The sequence below is a fragment of the Vigna radiata genome, unplaced genomic scaffold (genome assembly GCF_000741045.1).
Source record: "Vigna radiata var. radiata cultivar VC1973A unplaced genomic scaffold, Vradiata_ver6 scaffold_146, whole genome shotgun sequence".
NCBI lineage: Eukaryota > Viridiplantae > Streptophyta > Magnoliopsida > Fabales > Fabaceae > Vigna > Vigna radiata.
In genome coordinates, this window is record NW_014542469.1 from 468,842 (window position 1) to 485,452 (window position 16,611).

Consider the following 16,611-nt stretch of genomic DNA (forward strand, 5'->3'; position numbering starts at 1 on the left):
GTTGAAGTCTGGAAACTGATCTTTGATGGTGGCTAGATCTTCCCAAGTTGCTCCTTCTTCACCTCCAGTCTGCCATTCTATTAATACTTGCTGAATTGACTTCCCATCCTGCTGTATCTACCTCTGTTGCAGAATTTTCGCTGGCCAAAAAGCAGATCCCTCTGCTTGCAACTCCTCGGGCAGATCCTTTTCTACTTTTTGATCCCCCACTGCCTTCTTTAATTGGGATGCGTGAAACACTGAATGTATCTTTGCTGACTCAGGTAATTCCAATCTAAACGCTACATTTCCCACCTGCTGCAATACCTTGAATGGCCCAAAATACCGTGCAGAAAGTTTGGGATGCAACCTGGTTGGCATTGAAAGTTGTCGGTGTGGCCTGATTTTCAGATACACCCAATCCCCCACTTTTATATCAACTTCCTTTCTCTTTTTATTCGCTTGCTGTGCCATCAAATCTTGAGCACGACTCAAATGGTATTTCAGCTTCTTGAGAGCCTCATCTTTGGTCATCAAATCTTGAGCTACTGCTTCAACTGGAGTTTCTCCCGGAATGAAACGGCTGAAAGAAGGAGGAGGCCTGCCATACACTATCTCAAATGGGGTACACCTGGCTGCCCCTTGATAAATCGTATTTTACCAAAACTCTGCCCAAGGCAACATCAAATACCAACTCTTGGGCTGTTCAGAATAAAAACAACGCAAATATCTCTCCACTATACGATTCACAACCTCGGTCTGCCCATCCGTTTCCGGATGATATGCCGTGCTCATCTTGAGCTGTGTTCCTTGTTTTTTAAACAACTCTCTCCAAAAAATACTCAGAAATAAAGGGTCTCGATCACTCATCATAGAAACTGGAATCCCATGCAATCTTACAACCTCTTTGGTAAACACATCCGCCACGGTCTTTGCTGAATATGGGTGTTTCAACGCCATGAAATGCGCGTACTTGCTCAGTCTATCTACTACCACCATGATTGCATCATATCCTTGTGACTTAGGCAGTCTCACAATAAAATCCAAGCTGATTTCTTCCCATACTGCCTGAGGAATGGGTAAAGGTTGCAGCAACCCTTGTGGTGATGATGTTTGATACTTATGCTGCTGACACACCACACAGCTGATTACAAACTCTGTTATCATCTTCTTCATGCCCATCCAATACAGGGACTGAGCTATCCTTCTATAAGTCCTATAAATTCCCGAGTGTCCCCCCATTTTTGTTACATGAAACTCACCCAGCAATTTTGGAATCCAAACTAACTTGGCTGACAGTACCAATCGACCCTTGTAATGTAATCGTTCATTTTCCAACGTATATGGCACATGTGAATTGGGATCCCGTTTCAAGTCAGCAATCACCTTTTGTAAATATGCATCCTCCTCTACTTCTTTGATAACCTCTTCAAAATCTGGCCAAAAAAGCCTGGATATCGCCCTTAACTCTTTCCCCTCCAGCTCTCCTTCATTCTTCCTCGAAAGGGCGTCAACTGCCCTGTTTGTGCTTCCCTTTTTATATACCACCTCAAAATCATACCCCATCAATTTTGCCATCCAATTTTGCTGACTCTGTGTAGTGATCCTTTGCTCCATCAAATATTTCAAACTTCTTTGGTCTGTATGTACCGTGAACCTCCNCCCAACCAAATATGGCCTCCANTGTTGAATGGCCAAGACCAATGCCATCAACTCCTTNTCATAAATGGATTTGCTGAGGTTTCCCTCGGATAAAGCCTTGCTGTAAAACGCAATTGGCTTCTTATTTTGAGTCAGCACAGCCCCAACTCCTACTCCCGACGCGTCACACTCAATATGAAATTCTTGGGAAAAATCTGGTAGAGTCAAAACAGGTGCAGCAGTTATCGCATTTTTCAGCTGCTTCATCGCTTCTCTCACCCCTTCGTTCCATTCAAATTTGCCTTTCTTCAATAGTTCAGTCAATGGTTTGGCCAATTTGCCATACCCCTCGACAAACCTCCTGTAATATCCGGTTAAGCCCAAAAACCCTCTCAACGCTTTCAAATTTCTGGGTTCTTCCCACTCTNTTACGGCCTTTACCTTCTCATCATCCATCTCCACCCCTCCTTCTGAAATTTGATGGCCCAAGTAACGAATTTTTCTTCTCCCGAACTCACACTTCTTTTGATTTGCCACCCATCCATCCCGTTCCAGCNTTTGCATCACCAGATTCAGCTGCTNCAGATGNTCCTCCCAGNTGGGGCTGTAGATGAGGATATCATCAAAAAATACTAACACCCACTTCCTCAAATAGGGCCGCAATAAGCTGTTCATGGTACTTTGAAAAGTTGTCGGGGCATTCATGAGGCCAAAGGGCATCACTAGAAACTCATAATGTCCTTGATGGGTGCGAAATGCAGTTTTAGCCATGTCTTCTTCCTCCATACGTATCTGATGATACCCAGACTTGAGATCAATCTTAGAAAAGTACCTTGCACCCGTGAGTTCATCCAATAATTCCTCTATCACCGGTATGGGGAATTTATCTGGTATGGTCGCCTTGTTTAACGCCCTATAATCCACACAAAAACGCCAACTTCCATCTTTTTTTTTCACTAATATAACTGGGCTCGAAAATGGACTTGTGCTGGGACGGATTATTCCAGCTCTCAACATTTCTTCAACTTGCTTTTCAATTTCACTTTTGAGGAGGTGTGGGTACCTGTAAGGCCTTACATTTATAGAGTTATGGCCCTCCTTGAGCTGGATACGGTGCTGCTGAACACGCATCGGAGGTAAGCCATGCAAACCTCGAAATAAGTGTGAGTGGGTCTGCAGCAGAGTCACTAACTCTGCCCTTTGTCCCACGGTCAAATCTGTCCCCCACTCACTACTATCTTCTGCCTCCACTCTACTTAAACTCCACACCATGGCACCCGCTTCTGCATCCACCACTTTTAACAGTGACTCAGCCTTTACCAACTGTCTCGATAGGGATGGGTCACCCTTAATGCATATCCTCCTATCCCCCACCTTGTAAATCATAGTCATATTACCCTAGTTACTACTCACTTCTCCTAAGGTGGCCAGCCATGCAACTCCCAAAATTATATCCACCCCTCCTAAATCAAAGACGTAAAAATCTTCCTCCACGTCGACTTCCCCCAACTGCACCGTTACCTTGATACACCGACCACGCACCTCCCTCCGATGGCCATCACCCAAGCTTATGCAGTACGCCGGAGTGACTGTCACAGTCAATCCCAATTCCTCCATCACCTTCCGACTGATGTAATTGTGACTGGCGCCACTGTCGATCAACACTACCACCCTCCGTTCACCTATCGTTCCCATCAATTTCAAAGTTCTCGGACCGGTCCACCCCTCAGCGGAAAACGCCGATAACTCCATCATCTTCTCCCCTGTATCGTCAATCACCTCCGTCTCCCCTTCGTCTTCGTCCTCCGCCAGTAACAACATCCTAAGGCTCTTCTCTGTGCACCGGTGGCCGGGGGCAAAGAGCCCTCCACATCGATAACACCTACCCTCTTCTCGCCTCTTAAGGAACTCGGGATAGGGCAAGTTACGGACCGCCCTGGTTCGACCGTCACCTGTCATCGCAACGCTCCCTCTCGTCACCATGTTCGACGCCACTCCCTCTCTTCTCGCGACTCCTCCACCATCCGTTTTCACCACCTGGGTCGTCGCGGTTCTCACCGGATCCGTTCGCGTCACATTTCCGATGGGTCGCGTAACGTATGGGTTCGTCTTAAACCCGCTTGCTTGCCACCCTTGAACTCGCAGCGCCGCGTCTTCCACATCCCTCGCTATCCTCATCGCTTCCATTAATTCAGAAGGATTCTGAATTCGCACCTGTCCTTTCACGTCTTCCCGTAGCCCAGCCAAGAAATACCCTAACATTTGTTCCTCCGGTACCCCTTTCGTCTGCCCCATCAACGTTTCGAAACTCCGAACAAATTCTTCCATCGTGCCTTCTTGACGTAGAGTGGCCAATCGCTCGAACACCGTGCCTCTGAATCCCTTTCCAAAACGATTAATCATGGCCGTCTTCAGGCCATCCCATGATCGATTTCGGGCCTTCTCTTTCCAAAACGTAAACCAGTACGTTGCACTCCCCTCCATGCTCACATATGCGAGTTCCACCTTTTCTTCGTCATCCGTTACTTTCTGTATGTCAAAGAATCTTTCTGCCCGATTGAGCCAACTGAGTGGCTCTTCTCCTTCAAAGGTCGGTAACTCTACCCTCTTCCTCCATGGTTTCTGTTCTCCCCCTTTTCCACCATTTTCGCCCACTCCGATCACTCTGTGTCCTTTGTGCTGATTATCGTTGACGGAGCTATCTTCTGAACTCCCTTCCGTCTGAGGACCGAGATGGCCTTGCGTTCCCAAAATCTTCATTATTTGTTGGAGGTCCCTTCGCACCGCCACCGATTCAGCCTTCATCCCCTCCATCGTAATCTCAATGGCTTCAAGCCTTGCCTCCATCGCATTCTCCATCCTCACGTTCTCTCCAATTCGTTTGGATCCGACAGGTCGGACCAAATGATAGGTCTCGAGTAATGAAACCTATAAGCTTCCCACACTTTAACTCACACAGAACCCACCAGAATACTGAATAACCTCTTCTGATTTATTGTGAAACAAGAAAGAATACAAGAATATAGGAACGTGGGAGCCTAATCTCCCCCCAAGCAGACTAACAAGTCTGTTTCAGATACAAGAATCAACAAAAAGATCTATCCTTCTCCTCTCTAGCTATTTATACAAGTTTGACCTCCTAACTGATACATCCCCCCTTCCTAACTGATAAAACAGTTAGGCTACTGACCCACTAACTAACAAACTACTTACTCCCGTCTGTTTCTTCTCACATATACCTTTAACCTCCTATCATTTTGTTTTCAATGTTGTTAAAGAATTTAAATAAAATCTTTTAATGGAAACTTAATTAATAATTTTAAAAGAGGTTTTAAATTGCTTGCCTCTTATACCTTTACTACAATCACCTTTTTCAATGGAAAGTAAGTTATAAGTAATTGTCTTCATTTTTTTCTTTTGGAACAGGGTCCACTTTATTCATATCAATGATCATTGAATCCCTTGGTTTTTTTTATTTTTGAGTAATATCCTTTTTCTTTCATATGAATGATCACCAAATATGTTATTTTTATCTCTTTTTCTTTTTTTTTTATCAAAATTTGCTTCATTCATATAAATGATTATCATATCATTGACTACTTTTATTTTTGTTTTAAGATCATAGCCCACTTCATTTATAAGTAACATCCAGAGTTATACCTAACATCATTATGTCCTTCCAAACCAAAAACAGTTATTGTTTCTAATTGAAATTTTTATAAACATATATTTAAATTAACTATCAATTTTATAATTCAGTATATAATAATTTTCAGCATCTTAAACTTCATACTAAAAGCATTATTAATAAGTATGACTTAATTTAAAAATCATTCCAAAGTATACGACTCCCTCTATTATCATTTAAATAAACATTCTAAGTTAATGTTTTAAATATTTTATTATTTTTATTGTTAGCATAATGTTATAATAATTACTCATAATCATATTTTATAATACTTTTAATATACTTAAAAGTTTCAATTAGACATAAATAGTATTAATTATAATTTTAAATATTTTATTAATTATTGTTGTTATTATTATTATTACTGATAATTATAACTTAGATCATAATACTCATAAATTCAAATTAAATATTAATAATAATAATTAATCATAATCACTTAATTCATATTACAAGCAATTACCAATATTTCTAGAATGTATGTGTTTTTTTAAATTTTAAAAAATGTATTAAATATATTTGTTGAAAGCAACCAAACTTTCATAAATCAGACATATTTATTAGTTCTTATTAAGTAAAAATTAAAGAAACAACAATGATAAGAAAATAATAGTAATAATGATAATATATTTTTGGTGTAAAAATAGTGCAATAACAGTGGAAGATCATCTACTACAAATGTACAATAATTTGGTTGTATTGTAGATGATAAAGTTGAATTTTAGACTCTTGTGATTTGGTAACAAATGAGTTGTATCACAAAAGCTAAAGAATTAAGTTTAAACTTCATTTTCAAGGTCCAATATGAATTTCAGGGCAGAAGAAAGTGTTAAAACATATAAAATTAACTATAAACGTAAAACTGTAAAATACTTTGTTTTCAAAAGTGAGTACAGTGGTATTTTTAAAATTAAATATGGTAGAAATATTTTCGTGTCGACCAATAAGATATATTATTCTTATATTTAATGGCTGAACCTTAGCGCAACTATAAAAAATAATGGATAAGTCCAAAAAAAGTCAAATAATTATGGAGTGTGGGATGGGATGCACTTTGGAATTTTGTTATTCCTCATCATTTGGGAATGGGAACTGCCACATGCTAACAGTCATCCAAAATTGCTTTCTTTCATTTAAAAGGCTCTTACCTTTTTCATTACATTCAAAAATACAATAATAATTTATATTCAATATTCTCAATTTCTTCAGAATAAGTTTCGCACTTATTGTTATGCTACTATATATGTTTAGTATTTAATTTTATATTTTATATTAAAAAAGATAAAAAAAAGATAGAGAATACAAAATGATATTTACTTGACCTAGTTTTGAAATGAAGAGAATAAGAATTTAACTCTTTAACAAACCACGATGGATACAATTAATTCTCTTTGATTCTATTGTGTCTATCCCCCCACCCACCAAAATCATCCACCATATAACAAGCATAGCTTCCCCGTTTATATACACTCATCAGTGACTCACTGACTGACTATGTACACACTCGTCGACGCTTTCAAAATGCAAATCTATTATACACCTATCGTAAAAAACAGATGTATTCAGACATTATAGCTATGCTCTAGCGGACTGTACACCATTTCATCCAAAAAAACAAAAAAATTCGCAAAATTTTACACCTAATCTACAAGCAATTAACTATCAGTCTTCAGGGCGTTGAATCTCACCCATCATGATCCGGTTACTGGAGACCTTGAAACCAAGAAGAGAAGGATCTATCTGTTTTCCTTTCTTCCCTTTCTTTTTCCCGCCTCTACCTGCTTGTGCTGCATCAGATGACTCACTCCCAACTCCACTGCCTGCATGCGAATCCACCACTACCTCAGCAAGAACGGGCTTTTTGAGCATGTCTATAAATGATGTCTCTGACACCGCACCTTCACTGAACGAAGAAGATCTAAATCGAACCTCCTTCTTTCCAGCAGCCTGAGCATCTGCCATGCTACTCATTGACGAATTTGTAGACGGTTCTCGTCTCCCTGCCATACAATCTTTTATTTCAGACTGCTGAAATGTTCCTAGGTAAAATGTAAAATGGGTTGAGAAAATCACATACCTTCACTAGCTGTGAGATTTATTAAATTATTTTGATTGACACTGGGTACGGATGGCTGGTCTGACTGGACATCAGGTGAAGATAAAACCCGAGATACATGGGGGCGCTTATGGAAAGTATTATCAAAACCTTTGGTTGAAGGAGGTATCCTGCCAATGAAAGATAATCAAACATCTTTAATAATTTTTTTTCCAATAATAATGATTCAATTATATCAATTTATCAACGAATGCATATGAATTAAGACGAATGCATATATCCAAATTGCCATCCCTTTTGACAATAATAACTTGAGTACATAGACAATAATTCCAGTACATAGACAAAAACTAGAACAAATTGTCATTCTTCTGCTACTACTATCTAAAATGTAGCCCCAGCCCACGAAAACCTACCCAGTTGCATTCAAAAAGTGTATAAAATAATTAATTATCTGCAAACTACTTCATGTGTGGAGAAAATTTGCAGGTAGTGCAAATGTTTCAGAACAATAGTATGGGCCATCCAGACTATACCAACCTAAGGCAAGGCCTACTGCTAAATGATAAACAGGAATAGACAAAAACATGTAATGCAAACCGGTCAGCCAGAGAAATTTATGGAACCCAGTTAACCATATTCAATTTGGACCTAAAGGAACGTTTGAAAAAAAAAAAAAAAAAAAAAAAGATGCTACCTGTCACCAGAAACCTCATCTCGTGAATTATTCAAGCCTATCTCTCGACCAAATGAGCCATCACCACCTGCAGAATCTTGTTTATTATTTTCAACCATCATGCACAGAACTTCAACAAAAAAACAACAGTTGTGTACTATATTACCTGCACTGCTCAGTGAGCTATGTCTACTATGGGCAATTGCAGGTAGTTCCATGGAATTCATGATGCTTTCCACTTGCTCTGACATGTCCGACATCCCAGGAACTAAATTATTCATTGTGCCCATATATTCATGTCTCTGACCCTTATTTGCCTCTAAATCAAGTAAGTCTTTTTCCATAGATGATTTACCAATCTGAAAAGGAATTCTGTAATTGGGATGTAAAGGATCCATATTTACAGATAAGAGTGATTGTTCTTCAAGTAAAGAACCAGATCTAGACCGAAGAGGCATTCTTTCAGTGTTCCCTAGACTGTTGTATTGGTCAGAGATATGCATGCTGGACAAATGATCATGGATTAAGGCATTGGAATTAGTACTCTGCGCCCTTTCTAAAAAATGGTCATTCAGATGGACTTGCTGATGATCAGGCTGAAGCTCAAAAGGATGCATTATTGAACTAGCCTCGGGAACATGCCAAGATTTGTCACTTCTTGATGAAAGAGGATGCCATTTATCAACGGCTGATGGTTGTGCGGATTGAACACCCAGTTTTTTATGAAGTAGGTCCATGAAACCTCGTGCAGAACTGTCTTCATGAGAGCCAACAGATCCAGACATGTTCAGATCTCCTGATGAAACAGCATCGCCTAACTCTCTTCTCTGCCTCACGGCTTCAAGATGCTGCTGTAATTGCACCCGGGGATCAATCCAACTATTTTCTACATGTCCATTGTTGACGTGGAGTGAACTCTTGAAAGCATCAGGGTGGTGACCAAAAAGATCATCAGTTGGTTGTAGATGATGAGAGGATAAAGAATCCATTTGATCACCTCGATGTAAATAGCGACGACGGTCATGTAATTCCCTTCCTTGTGCAGACCTCTCAAACATCATAGGATTATCATAGAACCCTCTCTGGTTCTGCTCTGGAAGATTCCTTCCCAAGTAATTTAATTGCTCCTCTTGTGTCACAAGCCTCTGCTGCTGTTTGTGTATATCTGAAACATTAAATCCTGCTGAAAGACCTAGTTGATGGGTTCCAGGATTTCTAATCAACTGTCCAGTTTCATTAATTGGCCACGACCTACCAAAATGTCTTTCTCCATCTAAGCCTAACTGCTGTCTAAGAGCCAAAGATAGCTGCTGTGCCTGCAACTGATCTTGCTGAAAATGAAGCTGTTCAGAAGGCAATATATTACCATGCCTTGCTTGCAACAAGAGGTCTGACAAATCAGCTTGTCTTCCTTGGGCAGCATTGAGGCCCATATTTGCTTGGATAATATGTTCCATTGATGGATCAAGGTGCCTTAAAGAATGTGAATTCAGATGCAAGTCATTAATATATCTCCTCATTTGTACCTGATCTAACAGGTTATCCCTGGAAATATCATGTTTGGACTGCCCAAAATTGGGATCAGGGATTGGCTGCTGCATAAACTGTTCATGAAGCAATTGTTGGACTTGAGACTGTTGCGGGGGCTGAAGTTTCATTTGTTGCTGTAATAATTGTTGGTGATGCATTTCTTGCTGCTGTAACTCAAGCTGGTATTGTTGAATCTGATGCTCCAGAATACGATCAAAATCTGATCCAGAATTCTGCATCATCTGCTGTAGGTTGGAGTTCATGCTCTGTGAAAGTGCATAACCTGGAAACCTATCTAACTCTGCCCCATTAAGATGACCAGGGAAATGATTAGATATATTACTCTGCTGCTGAAGCCTTTCTTTCTGAATTTGTCCAATATGGGAAAGGAACTGATCTTCCTGAAAATGTCTAATTGTACCATATTTATCACCCCATTTCTCCCTGAAAGAAGGTTGATTAACCATACCACTAATAGAGCTTTGTTGATCAGTAAAAGAAGCATCTCTATCCATTAATGGATCTTGAAAATGACCCTGATCACCCAATCTCAAAGAACTATTGGAAGATTGTGCACGCCTTAAATGAGAACCATCTCTGAGTTCAGACATCAATAACCCAAATGGGTGCAACTTATCAGCTTCATGGTGAGAATCACTCAATGCAATTTCATTGGCAAGAGGTTTTCCGGTAGGATGAGAATGCAATGTATTCACATCCATGGGCCTCATCAAAGGTTTATCATTTATGCTTCCGGCAAATTTTGACAAAGAGATATCTACAAAAACAAAATATATGAATAAAAGAAGAAATAGATGCATATATCACAAACAAGGCCACAATTTAATAAGAAAATTAATAGTAAATAGACATGACAGTAGCAGTGTATGAGAAAGCCAATAAATTACCCTCATCATGTGCAACAATATTAGTGAAGCCCTGATCATCAGAGAACTTGACCTCAGAGTGATAACTTTGATTGGGTATTTGAGAAGGAATACCAACACTTGAGCTAGTATCAGGTCGGGAAGAAGACCAAGGTTGATCATCGCTAGCAGAAGACCCATCATAATCAAAATTATGCACATCTACTTTTAGGTTCCTTCCAATGGCATCAGAAGGTTCTGATTGAATAGCCCTATTACTACCAGAGCCTAATCCTGACTTGACTTTCAAATGAGGCATAATGTCACCAAGTTCATGAAATGGTGATCCTTCAGGAGCATCTGACAAGCGAACAGGCAAGTCCATTCCAAAAAATCCTTGTTCGAACCACAAAATAATGTCAATCCCAAGAAAGGGTCCTTGAATTTCCCCTTGAGGATCCAGATAGCACAAACTCAACTCCTCAAGAGCAATAACACTTTCGGGCACATATGTCTTCTCATTAATTTTGAAGTCCTGTTGATTAATGTTTGGAGTTTGCTGCAGAGATGAAAAATCAAAGAGAGTGCGAGAATCATCAGGTAGACTGCTATTGATTTCAGAACCACCAATTGAGTCAACACCATTCCGATTAGCATGTTCCAGAAAAGCTAAAGATTGTCCCTTATGGAGATCAAAAGTTGCTGATTCAACAACTTTGTTTCCTGGAATGCTTCCGTCTCCAATGCTGCTAACAGAACTCTCATCTCTGCCATGCACACCAATAGCAGGCATATGTTTCTGCTTGCCTTCTTGAACAGTTGCAACTTCTAAAAATGATGATTATGTGTATTCAATCAATATGTGTAAAAAAACTGAAAAATCTTTACTTTCAACAGACGACTAGGACAGTAGAAAATAAAAACATTGATTTCTCACCCCCAACAATGTTTCTCAATAAACCACCAGCAGTTGATGCTGAACTAATTAATATTTGATCAGAATCATCCGAGACATCACTTCCTGATATAACCTTTGCACTGCTGCCAATGGAAGGTTGTTGTTTTCCTTCACTTACAAGAACAGGACCTGAAATAAGCCAAGGCAGGAGACGATAAGAAAGAGTAAGCTGTGAATTATTTTACAGTAACAAACAAATCCATGCATACGTTACCTGACATATCATCATTTGACCCTCCATCCCTTCCTCTAAAGGAATAGCCCGCAACTTCACTGCTAGTAATTTTTCCTTTCCATATTTCTTTAAGGACAACCTAAAAGAAGAAAAAAAAATATAGTAAATATCAATGCTGAAAAGAAAATTACCCTTCAAGAATACAAAAAATTGAAACACATTGGTAAGGCATGATGGAAGTCTTGCTTCATGTTTTGCATTTCACACACCTCTTCCTCAGCACCAGGAGCAACAAATGATAATGGTTCAACAGCACCAGGTTGAGTGAAGGGCGATACATGCTCCATCTCAGAAGGCAGGCTATCAAAATTTGGATCAACCTTTTGCTTGCGATATATGTCAAGGAGCTTACCCCTTGGGTAGTAATAAGAATCGGCACCAAGGCTAGACTTCCCCAATATGGTTTTATTCCTATCCACAAGTGCAGATCCAAGACTCGAGCCTATAGGAGACCTTACAATTTGTAAGTTTCCATTAATGTTAGCCCTTCCTCTTCCTGGTGAAAATCGCACACTGGAGCCTTCTGTACGTCCTTTCTCCAGCCCAAATCCAGGTGCAGCACGGTATGTAGCCACACCAGCAGCTTGAGCTTCCAGTCGATGTCGTGGCCTCCATTTATCACGAGAATCAGTGTCACGGTCAGACCCAATGCGATTGCCACCAACAGAAGATTGTTTTTCAGTGTGACCATCTTCCTTCTCAATATCATTTCTTTTTTCACTTCGAGAATCCTTCTCTTTATCTTCAGGACCCCATCTTGATGACCACTTATTCTCTCTTCTAGAGTCATGGCCAGAACCACGGCTCTCATGCCAGCGATCAGAGGGCAAGGATCTATTCTCCGATGTTGAAGTATTCTCCAAACGACGATCTTCTTTTCTACGATCCCTTCTCCCAAGCAAGCTTGTTTCCCTCTCCTCTTCACGCCAGCGGCGACTGATGTCAACATCAGGAGTTGTCCTCCTCCAGTCTTTCTTGTCCTGGGACCCCTCCAAACGCCAACTATCTTTCAGTATGGGATCAGTTGAATTCACCTGAGGCAAAAAGCCAAGTAGAGATGTCATCCTATCATTTATCCAAGGTCGTATCAAATTCTACAGTTTAAATAACCACTCAAATTTAACCGAGAACAACACACAAGAATTCTGCTTTGAGAAGAGAACCAGATTAATCGACCAAATAGATATTAATCAGTTGCATATTTGTATTAGAAAAATGTCTTGAAAATCCTACCGTGCAAATTGGGAACCCAAATCAGCAATTATAGTCTAAACTAGAACCCCACGATTCCATGAGACAGATGGGTCCAGAAAAACACTTTGTGATTAAGTTGGAAGAATATTCTAAATTAAAGAAAACAACTAAAACTCAGTACAAGGCCTCGCCACTTTAAGTTTAATAACAACAGTACCAGGCAAATAGCAAACAAACATCACAAACTCTTAAAATTGCCAAAAAGACTAAGAAATGAATCCATGACTAAAATCCTTCCGTCTCACTGTTTCCAACAATTGTGACATGTTAAACTCACAGGTTTCTGAAATGACAAACTTTTAGTGGCCAAAATGATTTAGAATTATAATATAGACACGGAAAGGGGGAGGGTATCCAATAGCACAGGCAAAACCAAAACATCAAATAATACGTACCCCCACCGGATTGGTAGTTGTCCTTGCATCAACAGGTTTGGAATACAGCCACTGTGGGGATAGGGGTATGCTGTTGTCAGATGACAGTTGATCTGAAAGTAAAATGTTTCGTCAACTAACCATAACAATTTACGCAAGAAATAAACACGACTAGATTTTAGCTTAGACAAAGATAAACACGATACCTTTCGAATCATCAAGTAGCGCTGCAATCCCTTTCTCCCCACCATGTCCTCCGGATGCTTCATCTAACAGACCAAAATTCAAATTAACAAACATGTCATTCCAATTTATTATCTTTTTAAAAAATGCCTAAAGTACAGTAACATAAATTGGATAAGAAGTATTTTAAGAAAAACAAAATGCAAAAACAAAATCAAAACAAAAGGCAGTTATATCGATTCCCCGTAAGGTACAAAGAGTAGCTTCTGAATATATATCATAAAAGTGCTTAATGACGGGATCTGCAATATACATTCAAACTTACAATTCCATATCATTAAAACCTTTTACAAAAAGTCAACAGAAAAATCAAATCAACCAGCCGCACACGCCGAAGAAAACAACCCCACCAACAACACAATCAAATCAGGTTACTTATGCAATAAAAAAAATCACGATAATTCCAGATTCAGATTATCAACAGCAGCAAAGTGAGATACTACTAATCCCTCCAAAAACGGCCTTAGAAAACCACACTTCTCAGCAAACAGCAGTACATACATCACAATATATACTCACTAAATCAAATGGACGCTAACATAGATCAATCCCCAAGGTAAAGTCAACTTAACCCATAATTAAAATAAAAACACTGACAAAATCACATAGAGGAAAAAAAACAAAAATAAAAAACAAACAAATTGCACAGCCACACAAGCATGAACAGGTCCGTCTGTCGGGCGCGCAATTGACACGCAGAACAAATCGCGGATTGAGATTCAACGGATCCAGACAAGGAGATCGAGCAATGATTGCGAGACAATGAAAACGTGTGTTTCAACAAACTCGGAAAAAAAAGCCCTAATCGAAAGTTGAAGAGAATTAAAATGAATCAAATCAAATCACCTCTGAGGGAATCAGAAGTCTTGGAGAGGAAGAGATCGTCAGGGAGATTGACCTTGCCGTCGCCCATCGCCGTCGAGTTCGGGATTGTCGGAATTCGGAAAACAGAGAGATCCGAAAACGGAACGGAAGAAGGAGAGGAAATGCTTATAGATGAAGGAATGCGAGAAAGAGATAGGGTTGAACGTTGAAGTGTGCGTCGAAGATTGAGAGGGTAGGGTTTGCGAATTGCAGGGTATAAGATAGATAGAGAGAAGGAGAGAGGTAGAAAGATAGAGCGAAGGAGAGAGAGAGCGAATGAATGCGGTAAGGGTTTGAGGGCTCAGGGTGTGTGGTGTGGTGTGGTAAACATCAGAAGCAACCACGAGACTGTCATATATTATTGCATTTTTTTTTTTTTTCTGTTTTAGTTTTTTATGCAAACGTGAGAAAAATGATAAGAAAATTTTAATCTACCTTTTTATTTTCAGTTGGTTAATTTCCAGATCGGATATATTAGGGTTGGGTATTATATAGTATTTTCAATAGGTCTTTCTAAATATTCGGAGCTTACGACTTTGTCTCTGGAAATTGGATTCAGTTTATAGGTCAAAATTTTTCCAAATTTAAATTATCTCATAATATTCAAAATGCTTAAATTCTTTATATTAATTTTGTCATAATATTATAGCAATTTAAATACTTAACAAAAAAAAAATATTTTCAAGATCATTAAAATTAGTGTTTAATTTAATTGTGTAAGTTTTAGTACTTAAAACATTCTCTTCATTAATGTCTCTAGCTCAAAACATAACTTTCTTAAACTACATTAAATATACTAATGAAAACAAAGGAATCTACCGCTATTTGTATCGAATTTTTTATGATGATAAAAAAATTAAAATACAATAAAAATTAGATATTATGATAGTTATTAAGATAAAAAAAAAACATTATCAAAATTTATATTAACTTATAAAAATTCAATACATAAAAAAGTATAAAAAATTATTTTTAATAATTTTTATAATGGCTTAATGGGAATATTGCTATAAAGAATTGAAATTATAATATCCCACTTAATAGTATAAATTACTAAGCAAAACATCATATATTCCAATAAGCACAACAGATCGATAAGAAGCATACAAAATATTGATACAATCATCCAGAATAATAACTATACCAACATAACATATGTACAAGGTTTCAAAAAATTAATAAGTCTCTCAAAAGATAGAAATCACTATACAACATCTAGTTAAACCTAACAAATCATTAGGCAACATCATCGACCTCCATCAATGACATATCAACACCTAACTCATCCTCTACTCACACCAACGGGTGATCATTGCAAAAGAGAAAACAACACAGATAGAAAAGAAGGCAGGGTAAGCTAGTATTCAAAAGAAAAAATTTCATAAACAATTTAACATATCACATATCAGTTCAACATTTATAACATTCTATCAATCATATAAAAATATAAGCAATTGACTCTAGACTTAATTATTTGGATACATGCTCTCACATGTATTTAATATAAGTGTGAACTCGTAGTAGTGTTTATACTCTACAAAGACATAAAACACATTAGTTATCACCATACTACTCACGAGGTTAATCTTTCACACTTGAGATCAAAAGTCCAGGGTAAAGACATCTTGTCATTCTCTTCCCCACCACATTGATCTCTATATGAGTTAAATTGTTGGTAAGTATATCAGGATACCTACTTTCAGAATCTCTATATGTCAAAGCACACACAAAAAACATCAGTATCAATTCCTCCTTGTATAGGTTCCAACCATTCACATATCATATTATAAACCAACCATTGTTTTCACATTCACATAATCACACACATTAAACAAATTATATGAGGTATATGAAAATTTAGATAAAACTTTTATATTTTTGCTCAACCACTATATATTAGAGTTGTCAAAACGGGCCCCCAGCCCGATCCTGCCCGACCCACCACGGATTGGTCACTTAGTGAGCCAACCCAACCCTGTTCATTTATTAGCAAGCTAGAAAAACTCGAACTCGGCCTGACCCACCATGGGTTGACTCACTGGCCTACTTAATTACAATTTTTTTTAAAATAAAACAAAATTATAAACTTTCTATAATTTAAATCTAAACAAATTTCACTTCCAAATTTCAGTCCCAACATGGGTGTTTAATTAATTTGAAAATAAGAAACTTAAATAATTTTTTCAAGCAAAATAAATATAATAAATATTTTTTATAAAATTGAAATAAAATTTTAATAAAATAAAA

At 38.3% G+C, this 16,611-nt stretch overlaps 1 protein-coding gene across 2 annotated transcripts; it reads right to left on the bottom strand.

The window, feature by feature from the left end:
• Nucleotides 1-6,631: 6,631 nt before the first annotated feature.
• Nucleotides 6,632-14,707, bottom strand: LOC106780117. 2 transcript variants are annotated; one of them, XM_014668356.2, is made up of 11 exons: nucleotides 14,347-14,707; nucleotides 13,464-13,526; nucleotides 13,279-13,370; nucleotides 11,839-12,663; nucleotides 11,609-11,708; nucleotides 11,374-11,523; nucleotides 10,479-11,264; nucleotides 8,207-10,348; nucleotides 8,062-8,128; nucleotides 7,386-7,534; nucleotides 6,632-7,308 (listed from the first exon to the last, which is right to left on the bottom strand). In XM_014668356.2, the coding sequence occupies exons 1-11, from the start codon at nucleotides 14,411-14,413 to the stop codon at nucleotides 6,971-6,973; spliced, it is 4,779 nt and encodes a 1,592-aa protein (XP_014523842.1). In that variant the 5' UTR covers nucleotides 14,414-14,707; the 3' UTR covers nucleotides 6,632-6,970. The 2 variants fall into 2 exon arrangements, with proteins under 2 accessions (XP_014523842.1, XP_022632591.1); XM_022776870.1 differs by having other exon boundaries at nucleotides 6,632-7,320.
• Between the last annotated feature and the right edge of the window lie 1,904 nt (nucleotides 14,708-16,611).